The sequence below is a fragment of the Polypterus senegalus genome, chromosome 8, assembly GCF_016835505.1.
Source record: "Polypterus senegalus isolate Bchr_013 chromosome 8, ASM1683550v1, whole genome shotgun sequence".
NCBI classification, from domain to species: domain Eukaryota; kingdom Metazoa; phylum Chordata; class Cladistia; order Polypteriformes; family Polypteridae; genus Polypterus; species Polypterus senegalus.
In genome coordinates this window covers 89,164,028-89,186,621 of record NC_053161.1, presented here as the reverse complement: position 1 = coordinate 89,186,621, position 22,594 = coordinate 89,164,028, and the positions used below count along the sequence as shown (strand labels likewise).

General features: G+C 43.6%; 1 protein-coding gene across 6 annotated transcripts in view; it reads left to right on the top strand.

Moving 5' to 3' along the window:
• si:ch211-272n13.3 (ankyrin repeat domain-containing protein 26) overlaps positions 1 to 22,594 on the top strand; it is a 179,689-nt gene that overhangs the window by 57,438 nt on the left and 99,657 nt on the right. For all 6 annotated transcript variants that reach the window (XR_005634684.1, XM_039761406.1, XM_039761409.1 and 3 more), the window contains 5 exons: positions 2,803 to 2,956; positions 8,446 to 8,522; positions 8,611 to 8,695; positions 9,398 to 9,429; positions 9,520 to 9,592. Coding sequence is in view for 5 of the 6 variants with exons in the window: in XM_039761406.1 (XP_039617340.1) it covers positions 2,803 to 2,956; positions 8,446 to 8,522; positions 8,611 to 8,695; positions 9,398 to 9,429; positions 9,520 to 9,592 (421 nt within the window). In the remaining variant the exon portion in view is untranslated. The remainder of the gene's footprint in view (positions 1 to 2,802; positions 2,957 to 8,445; positions 8,523 to 8,610; positions 8,696 to 9,397; positions 9,430 to 9,519; positions 9,593 to 22,594) is intronic.

The window sequence follows — 22,594 nt, the reverse complement described above, 5'->3', positions numbered from 1 at the left end:
GAAGGGGTTAAGAGTAGAAATAGACAGTCAAGAGCGATGAATTACCTTAGCAATGTTTTCGGAGAGGACCCGGGTGCCGAATCGATGCAGGCCATCCCGCTTGAAGAAACACGGTCTTTCCCAGAAGAGGTCCCAGTTGTCGATGAACCCGATGTCTTGATTATTGTAGAAGCCAGTTGTTTAATCCCAGCAGGCGACTGTAGTATTCATTTGATCGTCTAGCGAGAGGTAGTGGACCCGAGATGAAGATCCTTGCCGACGGGGTCCTCTCCTTCGTGTCTTTAATTAGTGCTATGAAGTCAGCCTTGAGAATCTCTGACTGTCGGTGCCTCACGTCATTTACCCCGACGTGTAATACAATGGATCCCACTGCCCTGTTCTTGTGCTTCTCGTAGACTGTCGGCACACATCTCATCACATCTTGGACACGAGCACCGGGAAAACAAGAAACAAAAGATTTCCGATTAGGGTTGATGTTACTGAAGCCCCACGTGTAACATCGATTTCAGATGGCGAGGATGGTTTTTCTAGCAGCCGAGCCTTCAAATCTCTAATGTACCTTCGTCTGGACAGGAGTTTCTGGATCTGTTTGTCGATGACAGCAACGCGATTCAGCTGACTGTCGGCCATTGTCTGCTACTGTTTCCGCTTCTGCTTTGTGCCCTAGGAAAGAATGAGAGAGATTGGATTGGCATATTTTGAGATCTAAAGATACAGTGAAACCTTGGGTCACGACCGTAATTCGTTCCAAAACTCTGGTCATAACTTCCCCTATAGGATTGTATGTAAATACAATTGATCTGTTCTAGACCATACAAACTGTATGTAAATATATTTTCTTTAAATATTTTTAAGCACAAAAATAGTTAATTATCCCATAGAATGCACAGTGTAATAGTAAACTAAATGTAAAAACATTGAATTTCAGTGAGACAAACGCCCAGGCTCCCTGCTCAGCTGTACGTAAGCCTGTGTACGCTCGCTCGCTCTCAGCTGCACGTGAGCCTGCGCTCGCGCTCTCTCTCTCTTTCTTTCTCTCTCTCTGTCTCCAGCACCGGCTTTCTCCTCCTGCTTCCTGCCTTCTCCTGCAACGTCCGTTCTTTCCTGTTCTCTTCTTTTTCCCTTTAGCCAACTCGTGCTTCTATTTATGAAGAGGACGTGGTAGTCGTGACAATCAGCAGCTCCTGGGAACAATTACGGATGCGGACCACTTCTCACCTGTGCACTTAGATGAGAAACACCCACATCACGAACTCCTAAGGAGCAACTTCGGTCACACACCACCACGCCCCCTCATAAAGCCGCGAGTGCGGTGATTATTTATTAAAACTGGCTTTTTTTGACTTTCAAAGAAACCTTCTGAAATGGTGAAACATTTCATCTACTCATGGATAAGTATTCACAGACCACCACAAAAAATATATATAGATAGATAGATACTTTAGTGGCAAAGCAAGAGAATTTAACTGTGAAGGAATGAAAGAGATGGCTGAAAATTTTAATATGTAATAAAGACCACAGTAGCATAAGTCCATGGAGTAATAGGCTTTCTGAAAGCCAGAACAAAACACTAACAGAAATCCTTTCAGAGGTTAAAAAAGGTAATGCACGTGGCTGGCAAACTGCATTAGAGTGGTCACTCATGGTGAAGAATACATTGCAGATTGTACATGGCAATAGACCATATCAAATTGTGTTTGGGAAAAAACCAACTTTGCTTTCTATACTAATTGACAAGCCATCAGCCCTTGAAGGAACCACAATGAGTGTTTGGGTTGAACAGCATATTACATAGTTGAATGCAGCTCATAAAACATATGCAGAAGCTGAATGTTTTGACAGAATATGCAGAGGTCTTTGAAAACCGCTACACTCTATAGATGAAAAGTACAAGACTGAAGACAATGTACAGTATACTATAAATGAGTTGATTGTGCAGAATGGATAGGTCCTGGAGTTGTCATTGGGCTGGATGGTATGGTAGTCTTCGTAAGACACAGAGGTATTTGTGTATATGTGTGTCACTCAAGATTTATAAGGAAGGATTTCCTCACTGGGCTGAATTCCACAGAGAATGTTAAAGAAAAGACAGAAAACGATTTTGTTAACAAAGACAATGAAACAGACATAGATAATCAAACAGAGGATATCAGTGGTGACACAGAATATTTAATGAGGAAATAGGATGTTTAGTGACCTTCAGTAAACTCGCAGTTTGTACTGAAACTAGGACAAACTATTAAATACACTGACAGAGACAGTGGAGTCCAGCATAAAGCAGAAATTCTTTGAGCAGGAAAAGCCAGAGGAAGATTTGGAAATCGGTACAATTTGAGCTACACTGAGCCTGATGAGCTTGCTGGGAGCACAGACTCGGGTGATTTATCAAGAGTTGATGGTCTTAATATTGAAATAAAGAACAATATTGCTGTTTAATTAAATAGTTTGAAAAAAAAAAATATATATATATATATTTATCTGGATTAGTTAAAATCTTGCTCAAATTTCAGGACATTATTTTATGGGATTTTATTTATCCATTGTGATTACTGAAGCTAAAAATAAAGTGTTATGGTCGATAAAGGAAGGCCGCATGATTAAACTATTTTTTGGAGACTTTTTATCAATAAAAGATAATTTGCACTTTCTTTGGTATAACACATAATTGATATTATTATTTTATTGTTCTGTTATATAAAGAGTATAAGTATGCATAAATATCATTGGTTATTTGGGCTCTGTATGCTTTATTATTTTTCTGGGTATAACTATTAGAATCTAATTTGTGATTTTTATACTTAGAAAGAGGCCACAGTAGTGGATGAGGAGGAGGAGGATGATGAGGAGGAGGATGATGATAAAGATAAAGTTTTAAAAGACGTTTCTGTATCTCCTTCTTCACCATCTCCAAAAGATGCTCAACTACAAGGCAGGACAAGAGAAGATAGTAAAAGAGGTATTTTTTTTTTCCAAAAATTAATAATTTCAGAATTCATTAGAAGCAATTTTATTTAATTTCACTGTTGTTTTTGTGGTTAACATTTTTATCACTTATGCAGTGATGTCTTCTCATTGTCATTTTGTGCATTTCATTTTTTATGATCTTTGCTGTTTTGTTTGTCTGCACACTATGATGTTGCTAACCATGTAATGCACATGTGATGTGCATTAAACAACCGTCTAAACCTTGAGAATTCTTGGAGAAGACTCCCAAGAGAGTAGTACTAAAGCAAATCAAGAAAATGAAAGATTTTTACTATGATTTAGAAGTACCATTAAACTCCATGATTTGGTTAGTGTTTGTGTTTTCATTAAAATTTACTTTAGAAATTGTATCAGAACTCTCTTTTGACTCTTGACTTATTATCTCACTAACTTCAAGTAAGCCTTGCTTATCTTTACCACTCCTAAATAAAATAAAATAATAACCAGTTCTTAAATTACATTTTTCTTATTTCATGAATTTTAATGTGTAACCAGCAACAGATTAATTAATACTAACAAAGATTCCCCTGACAGTGTTACGACAAAAGGCACTCCCTGGGGAAAAAAATTACTGACAACTAAATGACATAAAAAATCTGCACTCATTGTTAGAGTATTAGGAGGATATATTTTAAGACGATGGAAACATTTTTTAGATGCTCTGAAAATTTAAGTAAATTGGTAGTAGGTATATGCCAGTATAAACAATTATCAGTACACTGGCAATTTGACGAAGGCTTGGAGGTGGTGTTTATACAATAGCAGCAGGTGGGTAGTAATTTCTAAATGGTTAGTAACTTTTGTCAAGATTCAGAACACCAGAAAAAATTAATTCAGCGTTATTGAACATGTATAACCCATCCAAAGTGTCTTAAGTTAAAACTTAAATTGAAAGTAAATTCTCTACTAAGTTTAACCCCCACTTTTGGATCTGTGCTGCTTGTAGCCTGTCTGCATGTTGTCAGTATTATGTTATTAATTTGTTTATAATTTCCGTTTTTGGTTTCAACACGTTAATTTTTTCGGTTGTTTGTCTTTTTATTGTTACTCATTTATCATTTTGTTGAGAGATCTTATGACTTATGTATACCTTCATTACTTCAGGTTGCAGTAGAAATATAACTTTTCCACTCTACTCTTGCTTTTTTAAATTAAACCACCTTAACTTTTAGTATTCCTCATTTAAAATGCTTGCCCTTTTATCATAATACATCCCATATGTTTACATTTATGGATGTCAACACATGATGAATAAATTGTGCTATTCATGTAAAATAACACAATATATGCTACATTTAATGCATATTACAAAAACTCCATTATGCATTTTACTGTCAGTTGTGTCCCAAACCCCCAAATAGAAATATAATGAGGATAGGAGCATCTGGAAAAATGTACATCAAATATCAAAAATAAAATACAGAGTGGTCCAGATTTAATGATGCAGATCCAGATCGTCTGGATGACTTTGATTTATGCGGGAACGATTCCAGTTCGGTGCAAAAACAATTCATGTCATCAGTTCACACACTTCTCAATGGCCCAGGATTTTTCGGGTGATTTTCTATGTAATAAACTTAATAAGTTATAGCATAATAAAAATTGCATAATTAGATCTGGAACACCCTATATATGGTGCATTATTTTTGATAAATATTAAGATAAGGATTCCCTTTCCCCATTTTCTGCCTTTAAAGTATATCTTTAGTATATTACATTAAATTATCTTCAGATAAAAATTAATCCAAACAAAATAAACACAAAGGCAATAGTCATAAGAAATGAAAGGGCACTTGGTAATGACACCTGAAAGTAATGCTAATCAAAAAACAGTTAAATGTAAAAAAGAAACAGAGTAAAGCCAAATATCAATAAGAAAATTCTGTTTAGTGCTCAGTTGCTATTGTAAATTAATTAAAACTACAGTGACAGTTTCTATTTATAATAAAAAAATGTATTAATCCAATAACCGTTTCAACTATAATTGTAATTGACAATGCTTTGTCTATATTCAGTCTTAATTTATATCAAATTACATGGCTATTTCTTATCTTAGATAAAAAATATACCATAGAAGAACCTCAGTAAATCCAGTAGTGTGTGCGCTTATGTCTGTGATATTCAAACAGTGACTTGATCAGACAACCTGATTCTCTTTTTAGTTATGATATTTGATATAGTGCATTTGATATAATGCTGCTGCATTAAACATTAACCAGTGCAATGTTTTAAAGCAGAAAAAATGGTCAGTCATTATATTCAGATATTCTGTTGGATGAAAGATCCATCCCCTTCATTCCTGACCAAGCAAGTAACCTATCAGTGATTAGGAAAAGGACACATTTTTTTCTGTTGTCTTTACAAGGACAGATTACAGGAAAATATGGCTGATTGAATTTAAAAGCAAAACATGTACTTTTTGAATGAAAACGAGTAAGAATTGTCTGTGACTGGTTAAGGCATCCAATCAAGGACTACCTGTTTATGATGTGGACATAGTGAGAAAGGAATGGATCTGTAGCAATCTGTAGAATCAGCAGAATCATTATAGACTTGCTTAAAAAAATATACAGGTGTGTACTGATTTATGGCATAGGACATTTTAATGTAATGTAAAGTATTAAACATGGGATGTAAAAATGTTTGAAACGTTTGAAACTTGAAAATACAGCTTATAAGAAGGACCTAGAAGTTACAGTGGACCAGTCACTGTCTACATATAGAATATGTATGGAGGCAGTGAATAAGATTAATAGGGTATTGGGTTATATAGCACAATGTGTACAGTACTAGTCAAGCTAGGTTATGCTTGAGCTGTACAACATACTGGTGAGGAATAATCTTGTGTACTATGTAAAGATTTGTTCTCCATATTATAAGATAGATAGCAGTGTTAGATAAAAATTCCATAGAAAAACGACTACGCTGATTCCAGGACTGAGTGGTGTGAGCTATGAGGAGTGATTGAAAGAGCTGAACCTTTTTCAGTTTAAGCATACAGATATTAGCAGTTGATGGGAATGAGTACAGTGGATCTCTGCTGTTTTAAAATAAATTTTCCAATAAAGAACTTGTGGACACAGATGAAAACCTGTTAATGGCAAATTTCACACAAATGTCAGAAAGTATTTCCAGGGCTGTCTTAATGTATGGACACAACAGGCACTAGTCGGGGACCCCAGGAGCTTAGGGGACCACAGTGTTTCTGATGCCTTTGTATGTTTCTGTTTTGTTATCAAAACAGGGGCCCCGACGCACTAATTTGCCCAAAGTAACATAGACATGTGTAAAAAAAGCAGCAAGTAGTGTAGTAGTCAGTAGGGTTTTTAGAGAACTTCAGTTGTCAGCTTGATTTTATTTAAAAAATTAGGTAAATATGATTGGCAAGCACATTGGGCTGAATGGCCTATTCCAAATAAAACTGTACTAACATTCTAAATTATAATCTAAATTATATGGTTTTGTTTAATTTTTGTGCATTGGCAATTTATTATTGGTTCCTAATCCTATTTGAATATTTACTCATGTACTTATACAGTGGAACCTCAGGTCAAGACCGTAATTCGTTCCAAAACACTGGTCACAACCTGATATACTCGTAACCCAAAGTAATTTCCACCTTAGGATTGTGAGTAAATACAATTAATCCATTCCAGACCGTACAAACTGTATGTAAATATATTTTTTTATAGATTTTTACGCACAAAAATAGTTAATTATACCATAGAATGCACAGTGTAATAGTAAATGTAAAAACATTGAATAACACTTAGAAAACCTTGAACAGAGAAAAGTAACATTGCAAGAATTCACACTATGGCCTTACGAACCACTTGCTGTAAACACTTTTTTTATTGAGTTTTAAGCACAGGGAAAAAAATGAACATTTGAAAAATCCGTAATTTATACAAAAACTAACCATAAACAACCAAGAAAACTAACCTTGCATGAGTCGAGTTCTGGCATGAAGGAAGTGAGGAGGAACTGGGTGAAGAGGAGGTTGCAGTTTTGAGGGAGAGTCCAGCTCAGCGGTGGAGAGATGTTCTCCTTCAGGTGTTTTCTCTCTTGTGATTTCTTGGGTTTCTGGCGTTTTTAGCTGTTTAGCTGTAGGATTAGACTTCTTTTCGGAAATGCGAGACAGCATTGTCGTTCATCATGTTTATCACTCTGTTCGTAACCGCTTTGTCAGGGTGGTTCTTCTCGAAAAATACCTGGCACTTGTTCCATTTTTCCATGGTGGCTTTTATCCCATCACTTTTTATAACCGCCCTTTCCTCTTCTTCCCCTGTGGACTGCTCCTCCGTGAGCAACCTATGCTGCTCCTTCTGGAGTTCAGCGTGTTCCTCCGTCGTCAGCTCCTCCTTGTGATCCAGGACCAGCTCCTTGATGTCCTCATTGTCCACTTCAAAACCCGTGCTCTTGCCCATGGACACAATCTTATCCACAACAGGAGGCTCAAAGCTTTCTAAATCTTTTTCAGGAACGCATTCAGGCCAAAGTTTTTTCCAGGCCGAGTTCAAGGTCCGGTATGTGACGTCTTCCCAGGCTTTATCAATGAGGTTGATTCAATGAACGATATTAAAATGGTTCTTCCAGAACTCTTTCAGGGTCAAAGACGTCTCCTTGGTCACATTGAAATACCTGGCGAATAATCCTTTGGTGTACAGTTTCTTAAAATTTGAAATAACCTTCTGGTCCATGGGCTGCAGAAGAGGAGTCGTGTTGGGGGGAAGAAACACAACCTTAATAAAGTCGTACTCCTCAACCATATCGTCAACCAAATTTGGAGGGTGTGCCGGTGCATTGTACATCAGAAGAAGGCATTTTTCAGGCAGATTATTCCCTTCAAGATATCGCTTCACGGCGGGAGCAAAAGCCTTGTGCAGCCATTCTGAAAACAAGGTCCTTGTGACCCAACCCTTCGTGTTTGCCCTCCACATCACGGGCAGTCTGGCTTTGTTACATTGTGCTTCTTGAAAGCACGAGGGTTTTCAGATTGGTAAACGAGTAGCGGCTTGATTTTTACGTCGCCACTAGTGTTAGCACACAGCAAAACAGTTAACCTCTCCTTCATTGGTTTATGGCCGGGCATAGCCTTCTCTTCCTGAGTAATGTAGGTCATAACCCGATTTATACGTGTTCAGAGACGTTCGTGAACCGATGTTCCACTGTACTAATCATTGATTGTTAAAAATAGGTTGCATACAGGAGGACTGTGAAATAAAATGAATTGTGGCAGTCTGATCAATTTCAACATCATTTCATTTATGTTATATTGATTAATAAAAACAAAGCCAAGTAAGTTCTCTGCTTCCTCAACCAGGTGCCTGTAGTTTTCTTTGTACACAATTTTAAGATAGTCCTTTATAGCTAGAGAACTAAATTAAAAATAAATTACATATACCCTCTTACATGGATGTGAAAACTTTTATCCAATGATAATTGCACTTTGTGAAACAGATTTTTTGTCTGAATTGGGTCTGGAAGTACCAGAACATGAAGATGATGATGACGATGATTCTCCATGGGACTCTGAAGTGAGTTTTAAAATAATTTTTTATCCATTGTTTTCATTGGATTATTTATTAAGCTAAATTTAAAAAATTTCTGGTTTTGTTTGATTAGTCTGCTTCAGATAGTCCAAGAAAAATCCCAACTGTAGCTAAGTCACAAGCAGTGATGAGCATGATTGCTGAGGAGTCAAATGAAGGTAATGATAATTACACATAATCAAGCAAACTAAATAATAATATAAACAAAGTACAGTATATCATTTGGAAAAGTACATTGTTTTTACTGGACTTTTTTTATTTTTGGAATAATGCTAAATATAATTAAATATTCATGTTTAAAATTTAAGGACCTTGTCCATTTACTAATCTTGAATTTAATTTTGCCAATCATAGTCTTTTTCTTTGGGCAGTGATTTGGCCATGAATATATTTATTAATGCAGTAATAGCAATTTATTTAAGAACTGGAAAAAAAATTTTTTTTTTAAAGTTACAGTTTGTGTTCACCAGTAAATGAACAATTTCATTCTGCATATACTGTATACCATTAAACAATATTTATTATGTTCAGGAGTATTGGAATACTGTATTTTTTTCTTTTATGAAGTAGTAATCCATCATAACACTCTTTCCTGTTCTTGAAAGTGTTGATTCTAGTCTAGTTGATGCATAGTCCCTGCAATGTTAAATTAAGCTGGTTGGAAGATGCATGGATAATTGTTAATTGATAAGCTTGAACAGATAACTTTAACCATATTGCCCTGAGATTTTTTAAATATTTAATTTATATATATTCTATCGAAAAGCCAAGCAAAATGACACCTTTTATTGGCTAACTGAAAACGTGATTGCTTCTTGGTTCTCTGTTTTTACTTTTTTGTTTATTACTTTAATATACAGATAGAAGCGAAAAGCTGCGAGAAACAAATCAGGTAACTTAAAATGTTTTTCCTATAAGTAATTATTATAGAATATCATCAGATATTATAAACTTAGGAAAATTTACTTTCCTCTCTTTTTAGATGTCATCCAAAGAAGTATCTGATGTTCGAAGTCCACCAGTATCAAAGGAAATGGTAGAAAAACAGAAAAAGGGTAAACATTTTATTTTTGTTAAAGTTGGGTTTGTATTTTCTACATAATTTTTAGTTATGCATCTGACCAAGGAGATCCTTGTTTATTTTTCACAGTTTACACAGAACATAACATATTTAAAGCAATTTAATATAATCCAATTTAGGAAGGTTATTTGTAGTATTTGCCACAGTTTTAAAGATTCAGTTTAATCTCATAGTTAATAGTACTTCATATATCATCTTCTTTCTATTATTAGATTTATTATTTCATACTCTAATAATTTATTAATAAATTGCCAAACTATCATATTCCATAGTGTGCTGCACAGTATAGAGATGTACACAATATATAAACTTTCAACAATGTTGAAATTGTTCACAAGGGCATTAGACTAGGAAATATTGTTAATATAGAGTTATTGTTATATAGAGTTAATGGCAGGCATATAAAACATGCATGTCTTAATAAATTACTTGAAAAAGAAAAGGAATGATTGTAAGAAAAAAAGGTGAAACAACAAACTGATACATTACAGAGAGAGAGAGAATTTTAATTCAAAGCAGGAACTCGCCCCTGAGTAATTGGTTTGAGGAAAACTAGCAGACAGTCCTGGAGTTACAGGGTGTATTATCAGGGCGTTAGTGAAAGTTAACCAAGTCCATTATGGATTGACCTACTTTAGCACCCTAAGTTTAAAATATATACCAAAAGACACAAACACAGACCTTATCAATTGATAGGTGATACCTACACAACCAATCACTCTTCAATACTCCCACAAAGGGACTCTCTAGTTTAACATGAACAACACATGGGTGTTCCTGAATATAAACTAAACTTTAAGGCTGATATGCTTTAGTTCCCAAGAATAACACAGACACGTAAAGGCTGAAACACCTTCACAGTATCCCGTGGTATAAACTATTCCTAAAGGCTGACACACCTTGGACCCCTGAGAATTACCTAGACACATGGAGGCTGCTACACCTTGTTTAATGGCGCTTACGAACTAACACTGCAACACTGAGGTCCTCTGTTGGGAACATCTCTCCTCAGCCTGCTAACTCAGTGGGACAAAAGGTCTTGCATTCCCCACACAATGCAGCACTTCCAACCATTAGGTCCTCTGTTGGGGAACTCTTTCCTCAATGTACTAAACTTGTGGGTTAAAAAGTTGGACTGTCTTCCCACCCCAGGTTCTCTGTATCTATTAATTAAATCACTCACAACATGCATGTGGTAGTGCATATTAAGATTTACGCGGCAATGCGAGTTTTTAAATAAAACCAATGTGCTTGGGTACAATGGGAATAAGTGCTTGCAGATGTGAAACTGCGTGGCCCTGGCATTGTTAATGAGAATTCATTAATGCAATCAGCCCGGCTTTATTCTTTTTCTTTCTTCTTTTTTTTTTCTCTTCCTTATACACGAAAAAGATAATATTACATACAATAAAGTTGAGCTTAACAAAATAGAATTCGACCCCTGTGGTATAGCAGGTCCGCGGCTCTGAAAGAATGGCTATTTTATTAAATAATCCGTTGGCCATGTCAGTCTCCATAGGCATGTCATGGCTTCCTGCGGTGCATGATTGAGAAGAAGTGCGCACGGGGCCTCATAAGTTCAGACCAGCACAGGAATAGAGAGAACAACTAATAGAGGTATGTAGAGCAAGACATGTAGAGAGAGAGTGCGGCATTGGGGGTGAAGAGAGAGAACAAGCCAGCTGGCTAGAGGGAGAGGAAAGTAAGGCAGCACTGGTCCCGCAATGGAGCAAAGGATCAGCACTCTTGGGACGGATAGTCCCCACTGATTTTGCAGTGGAGTGGGAGTGATCCAGGTGGCATCCTCTTCAGGGATCTGAGGGACGACTGTGTGAGTGTGAAGAAGGATGAGAGGACAACCAAACCCAGGTGGGTTTGAATATCATGGCCTGTACACTGGTACTGTGAGTGCAGTGCAGAGTGGAGGCAGAACCTCTGCATTTTTCCCAGTTGATTCTGGGATTTGTTGGAGGCGTGTTCTTCCTCCTACATTGTTCAATGCTTGCATGGAGTGGGTGTTGGGCAAGGTTGTGTGGTCCATTAGCCCTGGGGCATCTGTTGCCGAAGAAAGATTCACTGATCTTGACTTTGCCAATGATTCTGTGACGTTTGTGGAGTTAATGGAGGCTCTGATCGGGACTCTCGAGAGACTGAGCAAGGAGTCTTAGTGTCTGGGCTTGTGAGTATCCTGGATAAAAAACAAAATCCAGGCTTTTAATGACCTCTTGTGCACAGCCATCAGCAGTGTGTCGTCTGCGGATAGAGTGTCGACCATGTCGAGAGGGTTACTTACCTCGGCAGTGACATTCATGTCTCTGGTGACTCCTTCTATAAAGTCAGTATGTGGATTGGGAGAGCAAGGGGGTCATGAGGTCGCTGGAAAGGGGGTGTGGAGTGAGGCACTCCTGATATCTATGCATAAGGACGAAGGTCCAAGTCTTTAGTGTCCTGTTGCTTCCTGACTTTCTATATGGTTGCAAGACATGGAAGCTGTCTGGTGACCTGAGATGGAGACTGGACTCCTTTGGTACTGTGGGTACCACTGGTTTGACTTTGTATTGAATGAGTGGTTGCGTATGGAGTCCTGAATGAGGCATATTGTGAGGGACCATCAGTTACGGCTCTATGGCTAGGTGGCACGATTCCCCTAGGGTGATCTGGCTTGCAGAATCCTCATTGCTGAGGACCCGAGTGGCTGGACCAGGCCAAGGGGACACCCATGTAATACCTGGCTGTGGCACATAGAGGGTAATTTCTGGAGGGTGGGACTGGACTGTGTGTTTGCTTAAGGGGTTGCCAAAAAGGATCCCAAGCTGTTTTGTCATGTGGTGGGTGCGGCAAAACACTGTACAAGTGCCTGCTCCCTAACCTGACCTGACTTGTATATTTGAGAGTGTGGAAAAAGGTGATTATCATGCAGAAGTGCAACAGATAAAACTTCTCTGCCTTGAAGTACTTCTTTCATATGTTACATATTCTGAATGATTGATGCACATTGCACAATTAGATTATTGGTATACTGATTATAATTTGTATTTACTGGAGCACAAAGCAGGACATGTTAAGAAGTACAGCAAGATTTTATTTCTATTGCAGACCAGGCTTTTGTATATTCATCAATTTGTGTCAATGTCCAGGTCTTTAGCTTTTATATTTTCTGCCCAGTAATAAAATTGAAAGTTAGGTAGTGCCATGCCATCTTCTGCTTTAGGTCTTTGTAGAGTCACCTTTTGAATGCACGAATGTCTTGATTTTTCAAATAAATGAGGTTATAATTGAGTCTAATGTTTTAAAGAACAATTTTTAATTTACACTGGGATGCTCAGAAATAGAAGAAGCAGCTTAGGAAGGATGTTCATCTTGAAAGTATTGATTGTCCATGCTAATGTGAGAGTAGACCATCTTGTGCATATCGTGTTCAGATTTTGTTTTTTCCATGCTGATAGCAATATTTTGTTAAAAAATCTTTATATTTACTTGTAGTTTCCCCTCGATAGGGCTGGGCAATATGGAAAAAAAATCTTAACAAAATAATTTTTTTTCATATTGGTCGATATCAATATATAGCACAGTACAAATCAAATCACAATTTTTGTGAAGCTTAAATGTTTCTTTTTACTCCTAAGTGAGTTGTGAAGATATCATGAGGTTAATATGAGTTTACTTATTTTTTGTCAGAAGTTGAACATGAACATTGGAATGCAGAACATTATACAATTTGTGTTTCAAATAAATGAAATAGGTATATATAATAAACTAAAATCTTAATGTAAACAAAGGAGAACATAAATAAAACTGACATATTTACTCAATTCTTGTCAGCTTATGCTCCAAGGCAAAAAAAAAAAAGGCACAAGAAATCCCTGTTAGTTCAGTACTGTCTCACAGTGCTGTTAATGTTTTGAAGAATGTTTTTTAGTTTCCCTATGTCCCTATGAGTTGGAGGAAACGAAGGCCAGGTTGGCAGAAGCCGGAGGGTAAGACCCGATCCGCCTCGTCCAATGCCTCCGCCTCTGGTGCCTATGACAGAGGCTGACGACGTTGAGTCGTACCTCGGCATATTTGAACAGATGGCCACCCGGAACGAGTGGCAGCGGTCCGAGTGGGCGTCCATTCTGGCGCCCTACCTGAAGGGACCCGCACAGCGCACTTACTACAAACTCCCCGAGGAGGAGGCCGCGAGTTATGACCTCCTAAAACAGGAGAACCTGGCACGCTATGGCATTACGCCGGGCGAGCAGGTGAAAGAATGGCGGAGCTGGCAGTTTGACCCAGAAAAACCGGCCCGAGCCCAGGCCTTTGACTTCTGGGGTAAAATGGGACGCTGGCTACGGCCCGAGGGTCCCCAAGCCTGGAAGGTAGTAGAGCAGGTGGCCTGTGAGGGCCTCGTAAACGCTTTGCCTAGCTCCCTCGCCCAGCAGGTCTGGCGCCATCCTTACAAGGACATGCCAGGACTCCTGGAAGTCCTGGAGCGTCAGCTCGTGGTCTTCCGAGCCAGGGGGTTGGAATGGCAAGCTCGTGGGAACTGACAGGGACGGGCGGCCCCCCCGAGCCCTCTCGACGCGCTGCGGAAGCGCCACAAAGACCCAAAAAAAGGCCGGCCTCCCCGCGCTGTTACAAGTGCGGTGAGACCGGCCACCTACTGCCGACCTGTCCCTCAACACCACCTCGGAGCCGATGGACTGCACCTGGGCCACCACGGAAAGGTACTGTACTCCGTCGCACCCGCTGGCAAGTCCAAACACGGGAGTGGTGTTATTGAATGGGCACTCGGTGGTGGCTCTGTTTGACTCCGGCAGCAACATTACCATTGTCGCTCGCCGTTATGTATTACCGCGACAGTGGCTTAAGCAACATTTGCAAGTCACTTGTGTGCATGAGGAGACCAAGTCATACCGTTCCGCTCGCTGTTACATCACCTGGAAGGGGCAATTGTCTAATTTGGTGGTCGCGGTGTTGCCCGAACCCCCCTATCCAGTGATTTTGGGACAAGACTGGTCACACACAAACTGCGGTAAGACACACACTGCTCCCGGGGCCTCACTGGGTCTGGCTATGAGGGGACGAGCGCCCTTCCCGCGTCTCCACGCCATGCTCTGGGGCAGGCCGTACTGGCGCAGGCACATCAGGAGACGCTTCCTCGGCGACGGACCCTGACCCGGAAGTATCCGCCGGAGAAGGGACGAGCCAGGGAACGCTTCCGCTAACTCGCTCACAAGACCCCCTGAGCAACTTGGACCATCAGTTTCGGTCCATGCCTGCCTCATTTAAAAGGGAGCAGTGGAATGACGATTCCCTGCGGTTTGCCCAGAATGTGATTGTTCTTCCAGGCAGCTCACAAGCTGACGGTTCCATGCCACGCGAGCCCTTCTTTGTTCTGGAGAATGATCTGCTGTATCGGGTGGCAACCCACGAGGGCGAGGTGTGGAAATTGTTGCCAGTGCCGCGTACCTTCCGGCGGGAGGTATGTGAACTAGCTCACGCTCACCTCCTAGGGGCCCACCTCAGGGCTGAAAAAACTTTGGAGATGATCAAACTCCGCTTTTACTGGCCCGGGATCAACAAGGAGGTCCGGCGCTTCTGTCAATCCTGTCCGGAATGTCAGATTCGCCAGATTCCTAGGAGGGACCGCGCTCCTCTCGTCCCAATACCCCTGATAGACATCCCTTTTGATAGAATAGGGGTGGACTTAGTAGGCCCCCTGTAACCCTCAAACCGTGGCCATAAGTACATATTGGTCATGGTGGATTACGCTTCCGATACCCAGAGTCGGTTCCCCTGCGCTCCGCTAACACAAAAAATATCGCACGGGAATTAGTCAACCTGTTTTCTAGAGTGGGTATCCCCAAAGAAGTCCTCACGGACCAGGGTACACCCTTCACCTCAGATACGTTCAGGGAGGTTGCCAGATTACTGCGAATAAAGCACCTGAAGACGTCTGTCTACCACCCTCAAACAGACGGGCTGGTGGAGCGGTTTAATCAGACGCTTAAACAGATGCTCCACAAGGTAGTCAACGCCGATGGCAGGAATTGGGACCAGCTCCTACCGCTTGTGCTTTTTGCTTACCGGGAAGTGCCCCAGGCCTCTACGGGCTTCTCCCCTTTTGAATTATTGTACGGGCGACAACCTCGAGGACTTTTTTACATACTAAAAGAGGGCTGGGAGGCTGAGGCCCTTCCCTCCTCCAATATATTGGGATATGTGGCGCAACTGCGCGACAGACTAGCTAAAATCAGGCCACTCCTAAACGACCACGTGACTCGTGCGCAGGCAGCACAGGCCAGGTGTTACAACCGCAACTCCGTCCTCCGAGAGTTCCGCCCGGGGGATCGAGTGATGGTGCTCGTTCCTACCTCCCATTCCAAGTTGCTAGCTCACTGGCAGGGGCCATATGAGGTTAAGGAAAGAAAGGGGCTTGTCGACTATTTAGTTAAACAACCTAATCGTCGGCTGAGCGAGAGGATCTATCATGTCAATTTGTTAAAACCTTGGAAGGACATGGAGGAGTCTCCCGACACTCGTAGATCCCTCTCCCTATTCGCTAGCATGTCTGCCCTTAACCTCGGTGACGAGCTGACACCCTTTCAGTGGCAGGAGTTAACCCAGGCAATCCAGGCCGTCACCGAAGTAGTGAGCGAGCCACCGGGCCGGACCTCGCTGATTGCGCACGATATAGTCACGGACCCTGGAGTAGTCGTCCGGGAGAGGCCCTATAGACTCCCGGAGGCAAAACGCGCAGAAGTGGAACTGGAGGTGCAACGGATGTGGGATATGGACATTGTTGAGGAAAGCCGTATTGGCAAATTCCCTTAACAGCATCTGCAAAAGAAAAAAACGACCTTTAGCACCCCTAGTGGACATTGGCAATACAAGGTCCTCCCATTTGGGCTGCACGGGCCCCAGCGACATTTCAACGTCTGGTGGATAGAGTGCTGAAGCCCCACCAGTCCTATAGTGCCGCCTACCTGGATGACATCGTCATCTATTCCGGCACCCGGGAGGAGCATCTATTGCAGGCCTCTGCTGTCCTTGCAACACTCGCTAAAGCCGGCCTCCGCATTAACCCCCGTAAATGTTTTTTTTGGCTTAAAGGAGGCCAAATATTTAGGCTACCTTGTGGGACAAGGACAGGTGAGACCCCAGTGTTCCAAAGTCAAAGACATCCTGGAATGGCCCTGTCCAAATACCAAGAGACAGGTGCAGGCTTTCTTGGGTTGGCAGGGTACTACCGCCGGTTCGTACCCCGTTTCTTCGAAAGGGCAGCACCCTTGACCAATTTAACAAAGAAGGCGCTCCCCTATGCGTGGTATGGAACGACAAGGCGGAACATGCATTCAGTGACCTAAAAAGGCCCTAACGTCGGCACCTGTATTAAGGACCCCTGATTTTGGGCTTCCTTTTATCCTCCAGACCGACGCTTCGGACACAGGCCTGGGCGCCGTGTTGAGCCAAAGCGTCGATGGTGTCGAACACCCCGTGATGTACTTAAGCCAGAAACTGCTGGACCGAGAGACCAGGTATGCGGCAGTGGAGAGAGAAGCCTTGGCCATTAAGTGGGTGGTGACTCATCTCCGGTACTACCTGTTGGGTCACGAGTTCACTCTAGTGACTGATCACTCTGCGCTTCAGTGGATGTCCCTGCACAAAGAGTCGAATCCACGGGTCACCAGGTGGTTTCTGGACCTGCAACCCTATAAGTTCACAGTCACTTATCGTCGTGGCAACCTTCAGGCCAATGCCGATGCCCTCTCTCGCCTCCACGACCTCTCGGTTAGGTCCGCCCGACCTGGCGGTCTTGGGCTAAGGGGGTGCGTGTCAGGCATCTTGCGATTAGGAGACATGGGACGGACCTTAAACCGCTTGAAAGGCGTTACGCCCGGCAGGAGTGGCGGGGTACTAACCTTTCTCCTTTGATTTCTTCCAGGAAAAAAGACGCTCCGCCATCATAAGCCTTCCCGCAGTACGTTTACTTCCACCATTCCTCCGCCATCATTCCTGACGTCATCAGTCCCATCCTCCCTCACGGTTCCTTCCCAGCATTCCTCCACTTCCGGCTCCTCCCTTATAAAATGGCCGCTGACGCCTCTAATGGGGTCGCGCATATGAACTGTTTTGTTTATATCTTTTGACCTGATTTGCAGTGTGGATTTTTCTGCAATATACGGGGCCGGAAACCCCAAACCTTTATGTTGTCTCTTGTTGAGTCTTTTACACCTACTACAAATTTTGGGCAAAAAAGACAAGTCTCTCCACTGGCTCATGTTTTAAAGCTGCCCTCTAGTAGTTCACAATATTCAGTATTGTCCCCCGTGCTAAAAACCCACTCAGAGGGGGTGCTGGTTGCATTGATGTGCAAATAGCGCTTTGCCAGGCGGTTTAATCGTAGAAAGTTTCTCCCATAGGTTTTCCACCGCTGCATGGGGTCCATTTCACTGTCTGCATCTGTTGCCAGCAGGTAAATGTCAAGCTCCTTTTCCATTGTCTCTTTATCACAGAGTTCTGTTCTTGTGATTTATGATTTCTCACTAGAATTACCAGAGCCTACGAAAAAAGTCGTAAATCCGGCCCATCTTAAATCCCTTTGCACCTCTCCGTCAGTGTCTTTTGTCTTGTAATTGTGTCAATAAGTGCAAGCAGCCTGCTATACCATCCCCCCCACCGCTGCAGAACGGGCAAGATTTCTTCCAGGTCAAGCCTTGATTATCTGGGAGTGAAGTGCTGGAATTTTACTGGGGAAATAATTTCATGTGTGTTCTGTGTCTATAACAATCTTTGTAAACACATCGTTAAAACAGAAAAGTTTTTCATGTTTTAGTAATAAATGATGAAATGTATACATGAACTGTATAATGTATGAAGGCTGATGGCCAGATATCAAATAAACACTTTCACAAAAGGTGCAAGTGTAATGCGACAGCTGATGTAGTGGTAAGAATTGCGGACTTGTAATCAAGAGGTCCCTGGTTTGATTCTGATTGCCTCCCAAATTTACAGTTTTGGGTAGTGAGCTGCTCTTATTGTTAATATTATACAATAAAAACATGCGTTTGATTTGTGTCTGTAACAGTAAATTTATAGTACTTGTAGTCATGATCATGATACAACACCACCACCACCCCAGATCTGACGTTGTTAGTTTTTATTTGAAACTGGGAATAACTGTAGATGTGAGTGGTGTTTTGAGACAATGTAACTGGAAATTCTCTGATCTGGGGGCTGTTCCACGAAGCGCGCTAACCTCAAAATCCAGTCTTATTTCGATAATCCCGGTTTAATTTCTCCAAATTCGGTTCCACGAACGAGGCTAACCTGAAGTTCCGCTTAATTACTATGCCAACATATGCTCTTGGACAAGCCTGCTCCGTGGCAGGTTAGTTGTGAAGCTTAGCTTAGCTTGATGAATATGATTGGACAAGCCATGTGATGTCACAGCACGACATTCTGCGGGCTGGGATTATTCTGATGCTGTTCTCTCCCTCTTTTTTTGAAGAATGTTTTTAGTTTCCCTATGTCCCTATGAGTTGGAGGAAGCGAAGGCCAGGTTGGCAGAAGCCGGAGGGTAAGACCCGATCCGCCTCGTCCAACGCCTCCGCCTCTGGTGCCTATGACAGAGGCTGGCGACGTCGAGTCGCACTCGGCATATTTGAACAGATGGCCACCCGGAACGAGTGGCAGCGGTCCGAGTGGGCGTCCATTCTGGCGCCCTACCTGAAGGGACCCGCACAGCGCACTTACTACAAACTCCCCGAGGAGGAGGCCGCGAGTTATGACCTCCTAAAACAGGAGAACCTGGCACGCTATGGCATTACGCCGGGCGAGCAGGTGAAAGAATGGCAGAGCTGGCAGTTTGACCCAGAAAAACCGGCCCGAGCCCAGGCCTTTGACTTCTGGGGTAAAATGGGACGCTGGCTACGGCCCGAGGGTCCCCAAGCCTGGAAGGTAGTAGAGCAGGTGGCCTGTGAGGGCCTCGTAAACGCTTTGCCTAGCTCCCTCGCCCAGCAGGTCTGGCGCCATCCTTACAAGGACATGCCAGGACTCCTGGAAGTCCTGGAGCGTCAGCTCGTGGTCTTCCGAGCCAGGGGGTTGGAATGGCAAGCTCGTGGGAACTGACAGGGACGGGCGGCCCCCCCGAGCCCTCTCGGCGCTCTGGAAGCGCCACAAAGACCAAAAAGGCGGGCCTCCCGCTGTTACAAGTGCGGTGAGACCGCCACCTACCGACCTGTCCCTCAACACCACCTCGGAGCTGATGGACTGCACCTGGGCCACCACGGAAAGGTACTGTACTCCGTCGCACCCGCTGGCAAGTCCAAACACGGGAGTGGTGTTATTGAATGGGCACTCGGTGGTGGCTCTGTTTGACTCCGGCAGCAACATTACCATTGTCGCTCGCCGTTATGTATTACCGCGACAGTGGCTTAAGCAACATTTGCAAGTCACTTGTGTGCATGAGGAGACCAAGTCATACCGTTCCGCTTGCTGTTACATCACCTGGAAGGGGCAATTGTCTAATTTGGTGGTCGCGGTGTTGCCCGAACCCCCCTATCCAGTGATTTTGGGACAAGACTGGTCACACACAAACTGCGGTAAGACACACACTGCTCCCGGGGCCTCACTGGGTCTGGCTATGAGGGGACGAGGCGCCCTTCCCGCGGTCTCCACGCCGTGCTCTGGGGCAGGCCGTACTGGCGCAGGCACATCAGGAGACGCTTCCTCGGCGACAGACCCTGACCCAGAAGTATCCGCCGGAGAAGGGACGAGCCAGGGAACGCTTCCGCTAACTCGCTCACAAGACCCCCTGAGCAACTTGGACCATCAGTTTCGGTCCATGCCTGCCTCATTTAAAAGGGAGCAGTGGAATGACGATTCCCTGCGGTTTGCCCAGAATGTGATTGTTCTTCCAGGCAGCTCACAAGCTGGACGGTTCCATGCCACGAGCCCTTCTTTGTTCTGGAGAATGATCTGCTGTATCGGGTGGCAACCCACGAGGGCGAGGTGTGGAAATTGTTGCCAGTGCCGCGTACCTTCCGGCGGGAGGTATGTGAACTAGCTCACGCTCACCTCCTAGGGGCCCACCTCGGGGCTGAAAAAACTTTGGAGATGATCAAACTCCGCTTTTACTGGCCCGGGATCAACAAGGAGGTCCGGCGCTTCTGTCAATCCTGTCGAATGTCAGATTCGCCAGATTCCTAGGAGGGACCGCTCCTCTCGTCCCAATACCCCTGATAGACATCCCTTTTGATAGAATAGGGGTGGACTTAGTAGGCCCCCTGTAACCCTCAAACCGTGGCCATAAGTACATATTGGTCATGGTGGATTACGCTTCCGATACCCAGAGTCGGTTCCCCTGCGCTCCGCTAACACACAAAATATCGCACGGGAATTAGTCAACCTGTTTTCTAGAGTGGGTATCCCCAAAGAAGTCCTCACGGACCAGGGTACACCCTTCACCTCAGATACGTTCAGGGAGGTTGCCAGATTACTGCGAATAAAGCACCTGAAGACGTCTGTCTACCACCCTCAAACAGGCGGGCTGGTGGAGCGGTTTAATCAGGCAGCTTAAACAGATGCTCCACAAGGTAGTCAACGCCGATGGCAGGAATTGGGACCAGCTCCTACCGCTTGTGCTTTTTGCTTACCGGGAAGTGCCCCAGGCCTCTACGGGCTTCTCCCCTTTTGAATTATTGTACAGGCGACAACCTCGAGGACTTTTTTACATACTAAAAGAGGGCTGGGAGGCTGAGGCCCTTCCCTCCTCCAATATATTGGGATATGTGGCAACTGCGCGACAGACTAGCTAAAATCAGGCCACTCCTAAGCGACCACGTGACTGCGTGCGCAGGCAGCACAGGCCAGGTGTTACAACCGCAACTCCGTCCTCCGAGAGTTCCGCCCGGGATCGAGTGATGGTGCTCGTTCCTACCTCCCATTCCAAGTTGCTAGCTCACTGGCAGGGGCCATATGAGGTTAAGGAAAGAAAGGGGCTTGTCGACTATTTAGTTAAACAACCTAATCGTCGGCTGAGCGAGAGGATCTATCATGTCAATTTGTTAAAACCTTGGAAGGACATGGAGGAGTCTCCCGACACTCGTAGATCCCTCTCCCTATTCGCTAGCATGTCTGCCCTTAACCTCGGTGACGAGCTGACACCCTTTCAGTGGCAGGAGTTAACCCAGGCAATCCAGGCCGTCACCGAGTAGTGAGCGAGCCACCGGGCGGACCTCGCTGATTCGCGCGCGATATAGTCACGGACCCTGGAGTAGTCGTCCGGGAGGCCCTATAGACTCCCGGAGGCAAAGCGCGCAGAAGTGGAACTGGAGGTGCAACGGATGTGGGATATGGACATTGTTGAGGAAAGCCGTATTGGCAAATTCCCTTAACAGCATCTGCAAAAGAAAAAAACGACCTTTAGCACCCCTAGTGGACATTGGCAATACAAGGTCCTCCCATTTGGGCTGCACGGGGCCCCAGCGACATTTCAACGTCTGGTGGATAGAGTGCTGAAGCCCACCAGTCCTATAGTGCGCTTACCTGGATGACATCGTCATCTATTCCGGCACCGGGAGGAGCATCTATTGCAGGCCTCTGCTGTCCTTGCAACACTCGCTAAAGCCGGCCTCCGCATTAACCCCCGTAAATGTTTTTTTTGGCTTAAAGGAGGCCAAATATTTAGGCTACCTTGTGGGACAAGGACAGGTGAGACCCCAGTGTTCCAAAGTCAAAGACATCCTGGAATGGCCCTGTCCAAATACCAAGAGACAGGTGCAGGCTTTCTTGGGGTTGGCGGGTACTACCGCCGGTTCGTACCCCGTTTCTCCGAAAGGGCAGCACCCTTGACCAATTTAACAAAGAAGGCGCTCCTATGCGTGGTATGGAGCGACAAGGGCGGAACATGCATTCAGTGACCTAAAAAAGGCCCTAACGTCGGCACCTGTATTAAGGACCCCTGATTTTGGGCTTCCTTTTATCCTCCAGA